Raw genomic sequence first — 14,683 nt, 5'->3', positions numbered from 1 at the left:
ATTTTGAAATACAATTTATGAAACCGCCAAAAGTTGGCTTAAGGTTTGGTTTTATGACCGAGTTTCAGAACACAGACAAATTTTACTCCAGGAAAATTATCCGTTTGGATTATAGTCACAAAAAACTCGATTTGTTTACCGAAATAACAAAAGTAGACTAAGACTTACATAAGATGAAACGCATTATATCGTAGTGAGATTTTAATAGCATTGTAAACAAGGATATTCCGTTTTCAATACCCGATAAAGATTATATTATCACCTCGATTTAAAGTTAAGTTAGCTACTAAAAACGAAGTTTTTTATATAGAAGGAATCAGAAAAGCTCTTGTAATACACTTAAAATGCCGATATCTAACAATTTATAGTCACGTTCCAGTCTAGTAATTTTATGTGCACCAACATCTCGTTGGTAAACAGTGTTAATCTATTTTATATTTCTACAAACGGTCTTTTATTTCTCTTTGAAGAATTATGTATGCAAATACATTCACAGGTTGTTGGATGGCTTTGCTCTACTAAGTTATAATAAACGTCAAAGAGGTAAGCCTCGCACTTCTAAGAGTTTCCGTTCACGAAAGTTGCAATTTACACGTCATTGTTCCTTTGAAGTTTTAAACTTCCTGTTAATGAAATGTCAATGTCATGTTGTCGTTTCGTGACTATACAGATTATAACTTCAAATAAAATCCCTAGTGACCAAGTATACTTACATTTTATTTGAAATTAGAAAAGACATTAATTCGAATGTGACGTAGTCTACACATCAATTATAGAGATATGTGACTGACTTAATTCGTAATATTATTCCCCATAGCTACATAATGTTTAACATAAAAATTATAATATGCGGTCAGACGCATTGTTAATTTCCTGAATAAAGAGAAGCTACTATTTGCATTTAATAAAAACAAATGCAATGCAAACAAATTATAGACCAATATTTGAGTACAATTAATATTTTGGGTAACTTGTAACTTCGGTTAAAATATATGTTAGTATTGTAAATATATGTATATATATATATTCTACCAAGTTGCGTAATATCTATGGCTGGCAAGTAGCAGTAATATTTTTTTTTATAAGATAAATTGTGTTTCAGATAAAGACATCTTAATGAGTTTTCGGGATACTTGTTATCTGTGTCTTTATTGTGCTTAAGTGTTATCTATTTTACATTTCTTTACAACTTGATCCTGACTATCAATCTAGATTGTCGATCAAGGTTTATTAAAAGTTTTTCTCATTACTATTTTATATATGGGCTCGTTATTTTTATCAGCAAACACTATTATGTTCTTTTATTTACAAAACTTATTTTACTTATTGTTTGATCTTAGCTTAACAGAAGTATCAAAAAATATCATATCAAATAGGTATTACTAAGTACAGTCTTCGTGCTGTAATTTACGAGGTTGAGATCATGACTGACAGTTTTTTAAGCTGAACATTTAATATTTATTTATTTTTGCTACTGTAAGTAAGGACGAATAGTATTAAATGTTTAAAAAAAATATTTTCGCGGTATCATAAAAGAGTTCAGCGCTTCAGCGGAAAAATTTAAGCACTCTTCATCCGTTTAAAGAACCATTTGGTAATCTTAAATTTCACTTAAAACAACTACTCATTATTTAAAGATATGTTCCGTAAAAATATTAAGATAATTTAAGTTCTTTGATTTTATTATTAGATATTATTTTCTCCTATTAATTTTATTTATTTTATACAATAGAAAAAGATAGAGTATCGTAAAACGAACTTTGTCTCCGCTAAATGAAGTTTACGTCATAATCTTATAAGATCGTGGGAAAATAAAAAAGAAAATCTTATCGTTTCACATCATAAAAATATTTACGTACCAACAGAAGTAATAATAATTGTGTTTACGTTATTAATTAAGGGGATGGCATTGAGAACGTGTTCATTTTGAAACCGCAGTAATAACTTTTCTTAAACACAACCAACCATTTTGAAATATATTGCCATTAAAGATAATCTGAGTAATATGAGACTCGGTGACGAAACAAGTAAATGTCTACGACACAGGATTTTAAACATAAATTTCCGACATTAAAGTGGGTTCATTCAAAGAGCGTGAGAGTATTCATTAATTACATTTCCCTGCTTAATCCGCGGTATTTTCGAAATTTAAAATTGTTCAGAATTCTTTTTATCGTATATTTTTTTTTAGTTAATGTTACTGGTGACAAATATAAATAATGTAATAAAAATATTATAGTGGTAATAAATAGATAAAATTATCTGTCAAAGAAAAAGATGACAAGGGTTTTCTTGTTATTCAAAATTATTTTGTAAATCGCAACTGTCGCAAAATACTCCATAATTACAGCGCTAATGAAGCCTCAAAACGACAGTAAAAAAAGGTTATTTCGTATCAATTTTTTTAATAAATCTTGTTCGGGTTGGATAGTTCATGTTTAATGAAAAAATATAAGTTGTGTTATATCAAAAGAACTTGCGATGTTAGCGAAAAATTTAAACAAATTAAAAAACGACTGATTAAATTAAACTGACATAGTAAAAAATGAAATATAAAAAAAATATATATTAATATATAATTTTTGATATGCTAGAATTCATTGCTATAAAATTAATAATTTAATAAACATTTATAAAAATAAAGTAAAAGAATCGTGAAAATGTTTTCCATACATTAATTTTATCATGAAAACTTTCGAATTGAAGACAAAATTGCAATTGGTATTTTAAAATTATTTATCCCTGCTTACTCAGCCGTTACATTGCTTATAAAAAATGCATTTAATTCTCATTATTCAATAAAAAGCAACAGAATGACAAACATATCTAGATAGCTGATAATAAATCGATGTTTCGTTTATAATTTCCAACTGATAGCTATCGATGGGTAATATCCATGAAAGCTATTACTTATTTAGGTATAAAAATAGTTCACTCTTATTCATTAATATTAAATGCTATTGATTGAGGTTCTTTTTAAAAAACAGCATATGAATGAATAAGTACGTAGTGTAATATTTTTTTTAATTTTAAGTCAGAAGTTAAACTGTTCATTATTCTCTATGTTTAAGAGATAAGAAGTTTAACTGTAGTTTATAAGACGTTAATACTAAAGATTTCTGGCTAAATTCAACTTTAAATTTTATTCACTTTAACTATACTCTAGTGTTTAAGCTCTTTTAAGGACTTCAGGTACTATTATATAAGTTTAAATGTCTCCAGAAGCTGGAATTATATGAGGAACTTTAATTTATTCGAAGGATATGCTATGGGAGCTGTACAATGGCATTATAATATGAGTTCTGGACAATGGAATAGAGAATTCATTCAATGAGCTTGAAGGATGATTTACAATATGCTCTACCATTAATCATTTAAATTAGTGCTATTCAACTTCATTGTCAGTGTTATCTAAAACTTGTTTTTTTTTTCATCTCTTCTAATTTCACTGAAAAATATTAGAATGGCCTTTATAAGATTTATTCGTTTATTTCAATGTATATAAAAACATAAATAGATATATAACACTCTAACAAACATACATTTGTAAATCCTAGAATTGTATTATTCATTATGTTTAAATCAATTGCTATTATAATCTGACTTGCATGTTCTAAAGTATAAGAAATTTGTTATATAAAATATATATTAATTGATGGGAGTTAAAATTTTATCTTACATGAATCTAGACAAAAGTAACTAAAACGATTATAGTGAGAGATCTCTCGTTTAACCCTTTAAGTAAGTCGACGCCCGCGATTATATTTGATTCGAGCTTTCAAGTTTGAAATTCAAATGAATCACTCTGAAATATATGAGGCGTTTAAATTGTATGTTATCAATTTTATTCTCAGCGAGTAAAAGTTTTGATATTGAGAACAATATAATGAGGACATTGTGCCTTACGGAGTTCATTCTTAGAAAAGTAATTTATATGCAGATACGAGCATTTCTTAAAGTAAGTAAAGTTTTTAATTTATTTACAGAACTTAGTGTTAATTCAGAATTTTATTAAAAAAGGTTTAAAAAAATCTTCTATTCCAAAAATTCGGATCTATTATCATAATTGCTTTTGATCAAAGGCTGATATGAATGGATGAAAGAAGGTTATAATGAATAATATTATTAAATAATATAATCGAATTAAAACTTTAAGTTTCGTTTTGAAGTTAAATTTTTAAAATTAGAATAGCTGTTGAAGTAATAAATTATTAACATGCAGAGTTGTAACGATTGTTATAAACATATTTGGTTATATATTCATTTGCTACAGTACTTTACGCTTTTTACTTTTGAACATTGGGATTGTATCAGACATTAAGTTTATATATGTTATGTATGTGTGTATTTTATTTTATTGTTACCATTGATTTTAATTTTATATTAAATAGGATTTCATAATCCAGATAAAATTCATACTGATACTTGCTCTTTAATTAATTATAGATATAGCTAGTATTTAAGAATTAATATGAATAAAAATCTCATTTTAATCGGACGTTAGGAGAATAAGCGTAAGATTTTGATAGGTACTTGACTGTAAAACAATTTATGTAGCTTTTTTTTAGTAATAGCAAACAAGGAAGTCAATGATGGAGAATGGATTTCAGCTTTGATTACTATTATATAGCTGTTTTAAAACTTGCATAATAATAAATTCAATATACGTTAGGAAGGGGAAGTTAGAAATGGTTTTTAAATCGAAATGCGATGGAGTCTACGATATATATTCTATGTTAATCCTAAATAGCTATTTAAAAATTAAAAACGCAGTAACATTTTTACATCCTGCGATATTTTCTTATAAACTTTTAAAATATAAAAAAGGAGACATAATTGCATTTTATATATATGGCGATATATCAAATACAATAGAGATTTCATATTGTAAAACCGTAGCAAACACTATTTATTAGATAATGACTGACGGCCTTGTTTGCTAAAACTAATATTTACTGTAAATTGTAAAGGAATTCGCACCAGAAATAGACGTGAAATTTCAAATGTCTTGGTAAGCTCTGCGCTGTTTAGATTGAACTTTGGAATTTATTTTGCTTTCAATAAAAATGTATAAGTTGTTATTTAATCTTAATATTATCTTTTTGTATTAATGATCGTTTTATTTAACTTGGGCTTCTTGAAAATATAAGTGTATAAAGTACAAACATTCGTTAATATTAATATATATATATATATTCGTTAATATTAATATATATGTACAAACAAAAAGTAGCTTTTATTTCTAACTATTACACCTGAGCGTTTTTACTATATAAGTCGTAATAAGAAAATGTACTTGAATGTTATGGATAGTGCTATTTTTCTTAGAAAATGTTTTTGTCACACTAAAAAGGTAGGCATCCTTGTGGCGTAATTTGCATCTCTGGTAACTATAAATGAACGGGCGGAGTCTCGGAAGACAAACTGCTAAGACCGCCTTTTGTGACAAGTAATAAGGATTTATTTAAATTTTAAGACTAGTTTTTTTTTTTATTAAACTTCCTCTTTTAAGTCTATTCTTTCCGATATGTTGTTAAAAAATTTTCGAACCTTGTAGAATTTATCAGTCAAAAGAGTCATAGGTTCGAGAAGATTTTTAGAAAACAATTAGATGCATAGTAAGTAATGAGGTTTCAAATAAAATAAAACTTAATAATATAGTAAAAATTTCTCGACAGTAAATGACGTTCCAGAAAATGTGTAACAGAATTATATGTGTAAGGGAAATTATTTTATTTACTAGCATCTGCACGTGTTAAATACAAATGTAGAAAACATTTTTCAAGGACCATAGTGCGTTTATGACAGGCTGTAAATTAAAAAGAACGTTGAATTCATGCACAGTTAAGTTACTTTATGGTTTAATTTTTTTTTAATGACGCTGATATTTAGAATAATTTATGATTGTTGACTTATTTTTACTCATACCATGACCTTCAAAAATGTAACATTTTTTTGCTAAGACACTTAAGTAAAAATTTCATTGTTCAATATAATTAAATAAAGTAACTAAGACATCTTAATAAACAAGTAACTGTAATATAATATAGCTCAGAACAAGAATTATGCCTGAGAATGAGAACTAAGACTTTCGCGAGTTTATTCATTTAAATGAAACCAATGCGGTTGGTCTATCGGTAGCAAGAGCGCAAAAAGAAATAACCACGAACCAGCGATCAATAGGTTTTGTGAGAGAAGGCACTAGGGCTACGAAATCAAACGTCAAGACTTACTCTATTATTAAAGCGGCTTCGGATTGGACTTTAATGATGGACACGTATAAGAAGCAATACAAGATCCCAGAGGATATTTGTGCGTCGGCCTCCATATCGGATATATTTTTATATTCGCGAATTTTAAAGCGCGTTATACTAATAGAGCTCACGGTTCCTTGGGAAACCAACATCCCCAAAGACCATGCCATCAAGATCAACAAGTATTACGAGCTCACTAACGAACTCACCAAGAATATGTTTGTTGTAAATTTGTACGCGGTAGAAGTAGGAGCGAGAGGTATAACAGCCAAATCTCTCTACAACCTGCTAAAAGACTTAGGCCTGACAAGAACTAACATCAGTTCATTCTTGGAACGTGCGTCGAAGGTAGCCCTAGCAGGTTCGTTTCATATTTGGTTAGGTAGAGAGAGGAGCTTGGACAGTGGAGGTGAGCGTTTAACTCGCGTTAGATAGGAGCCCCTTAAACCTACACCTGGGTCGCAAGTCCCAGGCACTGTGGAAGCTCCTCTCCCTGCAACGCGATAGACCCGGCACCCGCATGGTGAATCCATGGAATGCTGAAAGGTTGCGTCTCGGATATACTACACGGATTTTATTATTTTAAAACTACATAATCCCGACGTTTTGATTACTTTTCAGCAACCGTGATCAAGAAATGTCGTGATTATGTAGTTTTAAAATAATAAAATCCGCGTAGTATATCCGAAATGTATTAGTTTCATTTATATACCTGAGAATTTATTTGTATTTGTAATGAGAATATGTAGCTTTTGTTGATAAAAATCAGTCCAGGTACATTAACGTTTGACATAATTAAAGATGATATAAAACTATTGTGGATTCTTTACGAGTTCTTCATAGAATTGATGTTAAAACATTTTTTTTAATATATCGTGACTATGAATTCTTAGTGTTGTTAACGAAGTTTTGTCTTTAAATAACATTTTGCTAATGAGGTGAATTCCTTATAAATAAGAGTACCTAAAGTATATAATTTAGTCTCATCCCTCTCTCTCTGTCTCTCTCTCAAAGTATTACAGCGTGTACTGTAACACTTTTTTATGAATTTTAACTTTAATGACATCGTCAAAATCTAAATTTGTTATTTGGTAAAGGTGTTTTTATCAAAAGTAAAAAAAACAACGTATTATTACTATTGATACTTTTACAAATCTTACTTGATATTTCATTATGTATATTTTTGATACACAACACTTTATTTGTACATTGTAACATTTCTATAACGTTACTACGTTCTTTGTTCGTATCATATTAAACGTCTTACCAAATGGCTGGCCGGCAGAAATTGCTCTGTGGTGATAAGATCCGCGATTGTACATAGGAAATTTGTTCTTGTGCTATTTCTGTCCTTTTTGTCCATTTTTGTATTTTTGCGCGCATGAATCGTGATATATTGTGAAAATTCTATATGATATATTATATGTTTAGCTAAAAATACCTAAATGTTTCATGATTATTTCCTGTTCATGAAATAGAAGTTATTCTTACATTAAATTGAATTATTGCAATAAGTTCTATTGGCTATTATCAGATTCTTTCTTGTATCAGAAGGTATTTTCGTTTTGTATTTTCGTATTTTTATTTTTAAATTTCATTCGAATCATAAATTACATGAGTATTTTATTTTACATTTTGTTGCTTAGGAATGATTTATATTAAGGGTGAATTTCACAATTATTTTATTGCTTTCCACTGAAATATTGGACTTAAGAGAGACCAAACACATAGATGTGTAAACAGATTAGTACATAACCAAGTCTTTTTGTCTGCCTCAAGGGATTAACGTATATTTGGGAACAAAGACAGTTTTGGGTCCAGATGTTGGGTATAATTCATCATGTCATAAAAAGTTAAGTAAAGCCATAGGCTTCTCTCACAGTTCAGTTGGTGGTTCTAAACCAAAACTAATGTAAATTGAATATTCATGTATCTGTTATAATATGGAATGTTTTTCTTATAAAAACAAATTTTATCAAGTTATTTCTACTCACTCGTAACCAAGGATACGATGTCTTTATTGACAACTAGAAGTTTTTCACATATAATATTTTTAGTCTGATTCTATAGCCAAAGTATCAAGGTTATAATGTAATACTATAGAGATATAGAAAAATTGTATGTTTTTTTCTATATATCAGTGAGCTCATATGGTGTAACCATAAAATTTAACTCAGAATTACGATCTTGAAAGCTATATGGTAAGCGAATATTGAGATCTAAGATTTTATCGAGTTTTATTCATTTAAATGAAACTAGTATTTTTCGGATAAACTACCGTGATCACGGTTGCTGAAAAGTAACCGAAACGTCGGGAGTATGTAGTATTTTACCAAAAATAAATCACGCGTAGTTTATCCGAAAAATACCAGTTTCATTTAAATAGATAAATATTGTTTATGCGTTTTATACTGGTTATTAAATAGTAAAAACCTGCAACGTAAAAATCTCAAAAACTCGTAACGTATACTTACAGGTTCTTAATGAAAAATAATTCCAATAAAGACTTTTCAAAGAGGTCTTATTTATATGAGCTCTTTGAAAAGTCTAGAAGTAACAGAGAGTTTGTTAAAAAATATGAAATAAAAATAAAGTAAAACATTCAATCACACCTATGTCAGATATACTTTAAAAAAATTTAATTTTTTTCTTTTTTTATTATATAGCTATTATTTAGCTCAGGAATTCTAAATTGTTAAACAATAGCTATCTAAAATGATCCGATGGCCTTAAATATTTGACTATAACAATCAGAATCTTTTGCAGAGTATTAAAACCGAAATTGATAAAGAATTTAAAGAAAGAGAGGCGAAACTTCTCAGCATTCCATGGATTCACTAAGTGGGTGCGGGGTCAATCGCGTTGGAGGGAGAGGAGCTTTCTTAATGCCTGGGACTAGAGACCCAGGTGTAGGTTTAAGGGGCCCCTATCTAACGCGCGTTAAACGCTCACCTCCACCGTCCAAGCTCCTCTATCTACCTAACTAAATTTGAAACGAATCTACTAGGGCTGCCTTCGAAGTACGGTCTAAGAATGAATTATTTTTAGTTCTAGATAGGCTCCAGTCTTATAATAGGTTGTAGAGATTTAGCTATAACTCTCATTCAGACTTGTTACTGTCACCAGATAAACGTAATGTAATTGTTAGGAAAATATTAAAATCTAGCATAGTTAAAGAGCAATCCTGAAGTAAATCTCATCCAGGGCTACCTTCAGGGTTAATACTTATTAATATACTTTAAATTTCCCGTAAATCCGTGTATAGACGAGCAAGTAAAGATAATAAAGTATTTAACGTGTTCCTGAGTTGCTAATTATGCGACGTGGGGGTGCTTTGAAAGTACTTGGCCTGGGAGTAATAGAGCAACGCTAACGAAATAATCGTTTACGGTTACATGTATAAAATCTTTGTTTTTTGATTTTACATTGTTGAGGATTTTTCAAATAGATAATTGGTTTCAACCTTCGTTGGGTTTGATATTTTCTATTACGTTGTCGCAAACTTGTTGATACATTTTTAATATATTGACTATAACTTTGTCAAAAACTCCATTCATAGCAACTTTGACCTTGACTTTTATTATTAAATTAATAAATACTTTGCTGTCACATCGTTTCAGTTGCTGGTTTATAAATTTATACTATGGATTTGAGAATCTTTGGTAGCTATATGTAGATTCTAATATTAAGAATTTAATAAAGACTCATGATAAACATATATTTTTAATTTAATTTATTTAATGAATACAAAATTTTTGAATATAACGCGAATAAATAGTTGTAGTTTTTTTTGGTTTAAAAACCCGGATATATGTAGATCCAACTGTCACTATTTATTCGAGGTGACAAGATATTACAAGACAAATGAAATCATGTTTTAAAATTAAAAGGCTGAATTAATATAAAATAATATTGACCTTGTGTATTGTTTTAACCAAAAATAATTTTAATCTAAAGTTCATTATTTATATTTATGTGATGAACAAGAAAGTTATTTAGCCGCCATTATATTCTTCTTTCATGACCTAGAACACACGCAGATCGCCTTTATATAGAACATTTTTTTTTTGGATTTGTTTTAGGACTATTTTTTTGTTTCTATTTTATTTGGTATGTTTTGGATCACATATTGATAAATACTGCAGAAGATTTTTATAATAAATCTGATACTTTGATAGCCTAATGACAACGTTAGATTAACTACGTTTTGTTCGGGGTTCGGTTGTGTGGAAGCTTTCTCAGAAAAAGAGAATCGCACTTTGTTTTCGACTTTAAGCGTTATAATTAGTGGGGATATTACGATGAACCCCTAATCAATTCAAATCAAGATGAAATAGACAATTGATATTTTTAAATTCCAACATACATTTTCTTACTTAAATATAACAAAATAATAAACATAACATTTTTAATTTACTTGAGGTTCAAGTATGTTGAAATGAATTCGTCTTTTTCCGCTAAAGTAGGTCACTTTTCCCGGAATGAAGACAGATAATTAAGATAGTTGAAAACATAATATGGTGTAATAAAGTAAACTATGTTAAAGAATTATTTCGTATGAAAGTAACTTAATATTAGGTTTTATTTACTATTTTTTTTAAATTAATTTCTTTTTTTATTAAAAAAGAGGTTTTTATTAATAAACAAAATTTTACTAACATGATTCTGAATGTTTGATTTTATATTCAAAATAAGTCCAGTACATAATATGATTTGGTTTGTCATTTTTAGTTTCAATATGACATTTTTTGATACAACAGTTTAATGAGATAATGACACGAATATCGAAAATGATCTTAAAGCGACAATTAAGATGTACGTCTCCTATAAGATATAATTTAAATAAATCTGAATCCTTTCTCTAAACTAACATGAACCAAATAATACATTGTTATTTAATTTTATTTGTATGACCTGTCACCAGAAAGCTCCGGTTTTCTCCGAAGCCGTGTGTTTTGTAGAGATAATAAATCATTCTGACATTTTATTCACGTCTTATTCAAAGATATTTATTTAGATCAAATTAATCACAACGATACGAACGGTAACATTTTAAAAACATCTAAAATAATCGAGGATTTTTTATATGTTTTTTGATGACGAGTAATACTGCTTTTTAAACTTGATTGCTTTGTTAATTGTATAATGAACACTAATCAATTATGACTAACCTTAAGAAGTTTTTTATTATAAATTAAATAGATGTGTATTATAACATTACATAGACGTATGTAGATATATTCGTATATATTTCTTCCATTTTCGTAACGGCGAGTTAACCTAACGTAACCAACCGTGAAGAGCGACTATTGTACTTTTGGGAGCACAATATAAACATTTAATTAAAGTAGATGTTTGTAGGTTGTATATTTTAGGATTAAAATACGAAGGTTAAAATATTATATGAAAAATACGTTATTATTGATAGAGTAAGTTCTACTTAAATAAATTGTCAGATTTTTTTTTTCGTATTTCATTTAAAAAAATATTTTATCCATCCTGATCAGTGACAGACAGATTTATATCGATATCTTTTTTTTTTTTTAAATATACCTATTTTCTTAATATATTTAACGAATAATAATATAAAACCCAGTAACTATAGAATTATTGCTTCTGTTACCATTATTGTACTAGTTTCCTCTTTGTACAAGAGAATTTCTGACCAAGTGGCTGTACTACACGATAAGTACGACAAGTACTGTATGCTATTTTGTTATATTCTGATAACAGTGTAAACGATATTCCTTAGTAAATCTGCATATTAATATAAATATTTATATTTATAAATAGCATTTTTTTGAATTTATTTCCTTTGAACAAAATTAGATAGAGTTTTGAAAATGGGCCTATATTTTCCTCTCCAATTTAAATCATCGTAAATCATAAAAATGTGTCAGGAGATTACCAAAATAATAAAAAGTCAGAGCCTTCTATAGTGAACTTGAACATTTTGCCATTTAATTCTTTCAGCTACTTATCAATGTTGCAAAGCTTAAAGTGCATGCCAAGAGCTTTTTACTGTAATTGAAGCTCTGTTTTAATTACATTTTTTTTTTTACTTAGTTTAGCACAGACTGTAAACAACGAAAGCGCATTTTTTTTTATTGAAAAAATATAGTAAAGGCATGTGTTTTAGTTTATTATGATTTCATATGTAAACACAAAGCAGATATAAATAATCTTTTTCCTCTTGTCTTGATAAAAAATGTTGAAATAGTTATTTCTAATTCCTAAACGATTAATCTAATAAAGTATAACTTGTGAATCCTTATATGTGGTATATCTTCTTTATATGGGCAGAAGCTTCTAGATTTCCTGGCTCAGTCTAGACGAGGTTGCTTTACAGAATATCGGAGTTAGGAAGCTGTTATAGCTGAGTTTCGTACATTTAGAGGATGTTAAAAGCTCTACTTCCTCTACTTTTCAGTCTAGTCCGATATATTCTCCACACTTTAGTCCTAAAGGCAACAAGACTCTATAAAATCTAAAAGTGTCTATACATAGTCACTTTCTACTTGATATGGCCCGTGCTTGTTTATTGTAATTTAACATAAAGAAGTTATATTCGTTATACTATCACTATTTTAATGAATCCTTTAAAAACTTTTATGCAATTTGCTGTTTAGTGTTAGATGTTAAATGTATATATGATATGTAGAGATGAATGATTTCAACAAAGATTCAGAAAGCGTCTTGTTGAAATTTGTTGCTGTGTTAAAATAAATAAAACAACAAACGTTTCTATTAAAAATGTTATTATGTGTTTAAAATAAGTATATTACATAGTAATATATAATAATATGGGGTTTTCCAATAGGGACGCTTGAACTTTGACAGCTGATTGCGGCCATGTTGTTTGAGTGACAGTTGTTAAATGCAATGTGTTATATTCATTCCGTCCTCCCAAACCACCATGGCAGGTTACAGTGTCGAGCAGCACGTGCAAATCATAAAATTGTTTTATGAAAATGGGTCTTCAGTTCGAGCAACGTTCCGCGCACTTCGCCCGTTTTACGGTCGCGATGATCGTCCTGCCGAGTCGACTATCCGTCGATTGGTGGACAAATTCGAGTCAACCGGGTCAGTTAACAATCAGCCGGTTCCCGTGCGTCAACGTAACGCGAGATCTGCCGAGAATATCGCCGCTGTGCGCGACAGTGTCCTCGAAAACCCGCGGCAGTCAATTCCGCGTCGCGCACAGGAACTCGGCCTTTCGCAGACGACAACTTGGCGAATTTTGCGTTGTGACTTGAGCCTGCCCCCGTACAAGATCCAGCTGACCCAAGAGCTCAAGGTTAATGACCATAGACAGCGCCGTGTGTTCGCTGACTGGGCATTAGAGCAGTTGGAAGTTGACGCCGATTTTGGCAAAAAAATCATCTTCAGCGACGAGGCGCATTTTTGGATGAATGGCTATGTCAACAAGCAAAATTGCCGTATTTGGGACGAGACCAATCCACACGAGGTTCACCAAGTGGCAATGCACCCGCAGAAAGTGACTGTTTGGTGCGGATTTTGGGCCGGAGGCGTGATTGGTCCGTATTTTTTCGAAAACGATAATGGTGTGGCCGTCACCGTCAATGGTGAGCGATACCGGTCGATGATAACCAACTTCTTTTGGCCTGAAATCGAGAATATGGATCTGGACAACATGTGGTTTCAACAGGACGGCGCTACGTGCCACACAGCACACGCTACGATGGAAGTTCTGCACGAGCAATTTCTGGACATGGTCTCGCGCGGAGGCGACGTGAACTGGCCACCGAGATCGTGCGATTTGACCCCGCTGGACTTTTTCTTGTTGGGTTTTCTTAAGTCGCAGGTCTATGCCAACAAGCCGCAAACCACCGATGCCCTCAAAGTCAACATACGCCACGCCATCGATCAAATACAGCCCGATTTGTGCGCCAGAGTCATCGAAAATTGGACCTTTCGTGTGCGCGCCACCAACCGAAGCCGTGGCGGTCATTTGAATGATGTCATATTTCATACATAATGGGGTCGATAGACCTTCCAAATAAAAAAAAAATTTCGCAAATATCTTTCCTACATGTATTTTTTTTTTGCATTTCAAAGATCAAGCGCCCTTAATGGAAAACCCTATAGATAGGGGCCTTAAACCTACACCTAGGTTGCTAGTCCCAGGCACTGTTGAAGCTCCACTTCCTGCAACGCGATGGACCCGGCACTCGCACACTGAATCCATGAAATGCTCTGAGGTTTCGTCTCTAAATATTCCTTATATAATATAAATGAAGTGAGTTAACTAATATTTAAATGATTTTTTATTGACGGCACTTTTATTATTATTAAAGAAAATTGTTAAATGTGGTTAAAATAATATATCAATTTATCAAGTGTAGTTTTTAACAAAGTACAGTACAGTGATGTAAAAGAATTTTTTCCACTAAAAAGGATATAAAAAA

General features: G+C 30.4%; 2 protein-coding genes across 2 annotated transcripts in view; both read left to right on the top strand.

Annotated features, from left to right (window-relative positions):
* Positions 1-14,683, top strand: part of LOC116774061 (dopamine receptor 2) — a 79,771-nt gene that overhangs the window by 15,637 nt on the left and 49,451 nt on the right. The gene's annotated exons all lie outside the window — the stretch shown is intronic.
* Positions 2,006-14,359, top strand: LOC133319453 (uncharacterized). Its single transcript, XM_061523926.1, has 3 exons — positions 2,006-2,027; positions 2,272-2,286; positions 13,178-14,359. Exons 1-3 carry the CDS (start codon positions 2,006-2,008, stop codon positions 14,251-14,253), a joined length of 1,113 nt encoding a protein of 370 aa, XP_061379910.1. The 3' UTR covers positions 14,254-14,359.

The sequence above is a fragment of the Danaus plexippus genome, chromosome 20, assembly GCF_018135715.1.
Source record: "Danaus plexippus chromosome 20, MEX_DaPlex, whole genome shotgun sequence".
In the NCBI taxonomy this organism is placed as follows: domain Eukaryota; kingdom Metazoa; phylum Arthropoda; class Insecta; order Lepidoptera; family Nymphalidae; genus Danaus; species Danaus plexippus.
The sequence above is the reverse complement of the archived record's forward strand: the minus strand, read 5'-3'. Positions and strand labels throughout refer to the sequence as shown.

Bases quoted from the DNA above. Each gene is read 5' to 3' on its own strand.
- LOC133319453 (XM_061523926.1), top strand. From the start codon at position 2,006: ATGAGACTCGGTGACGAAACAA.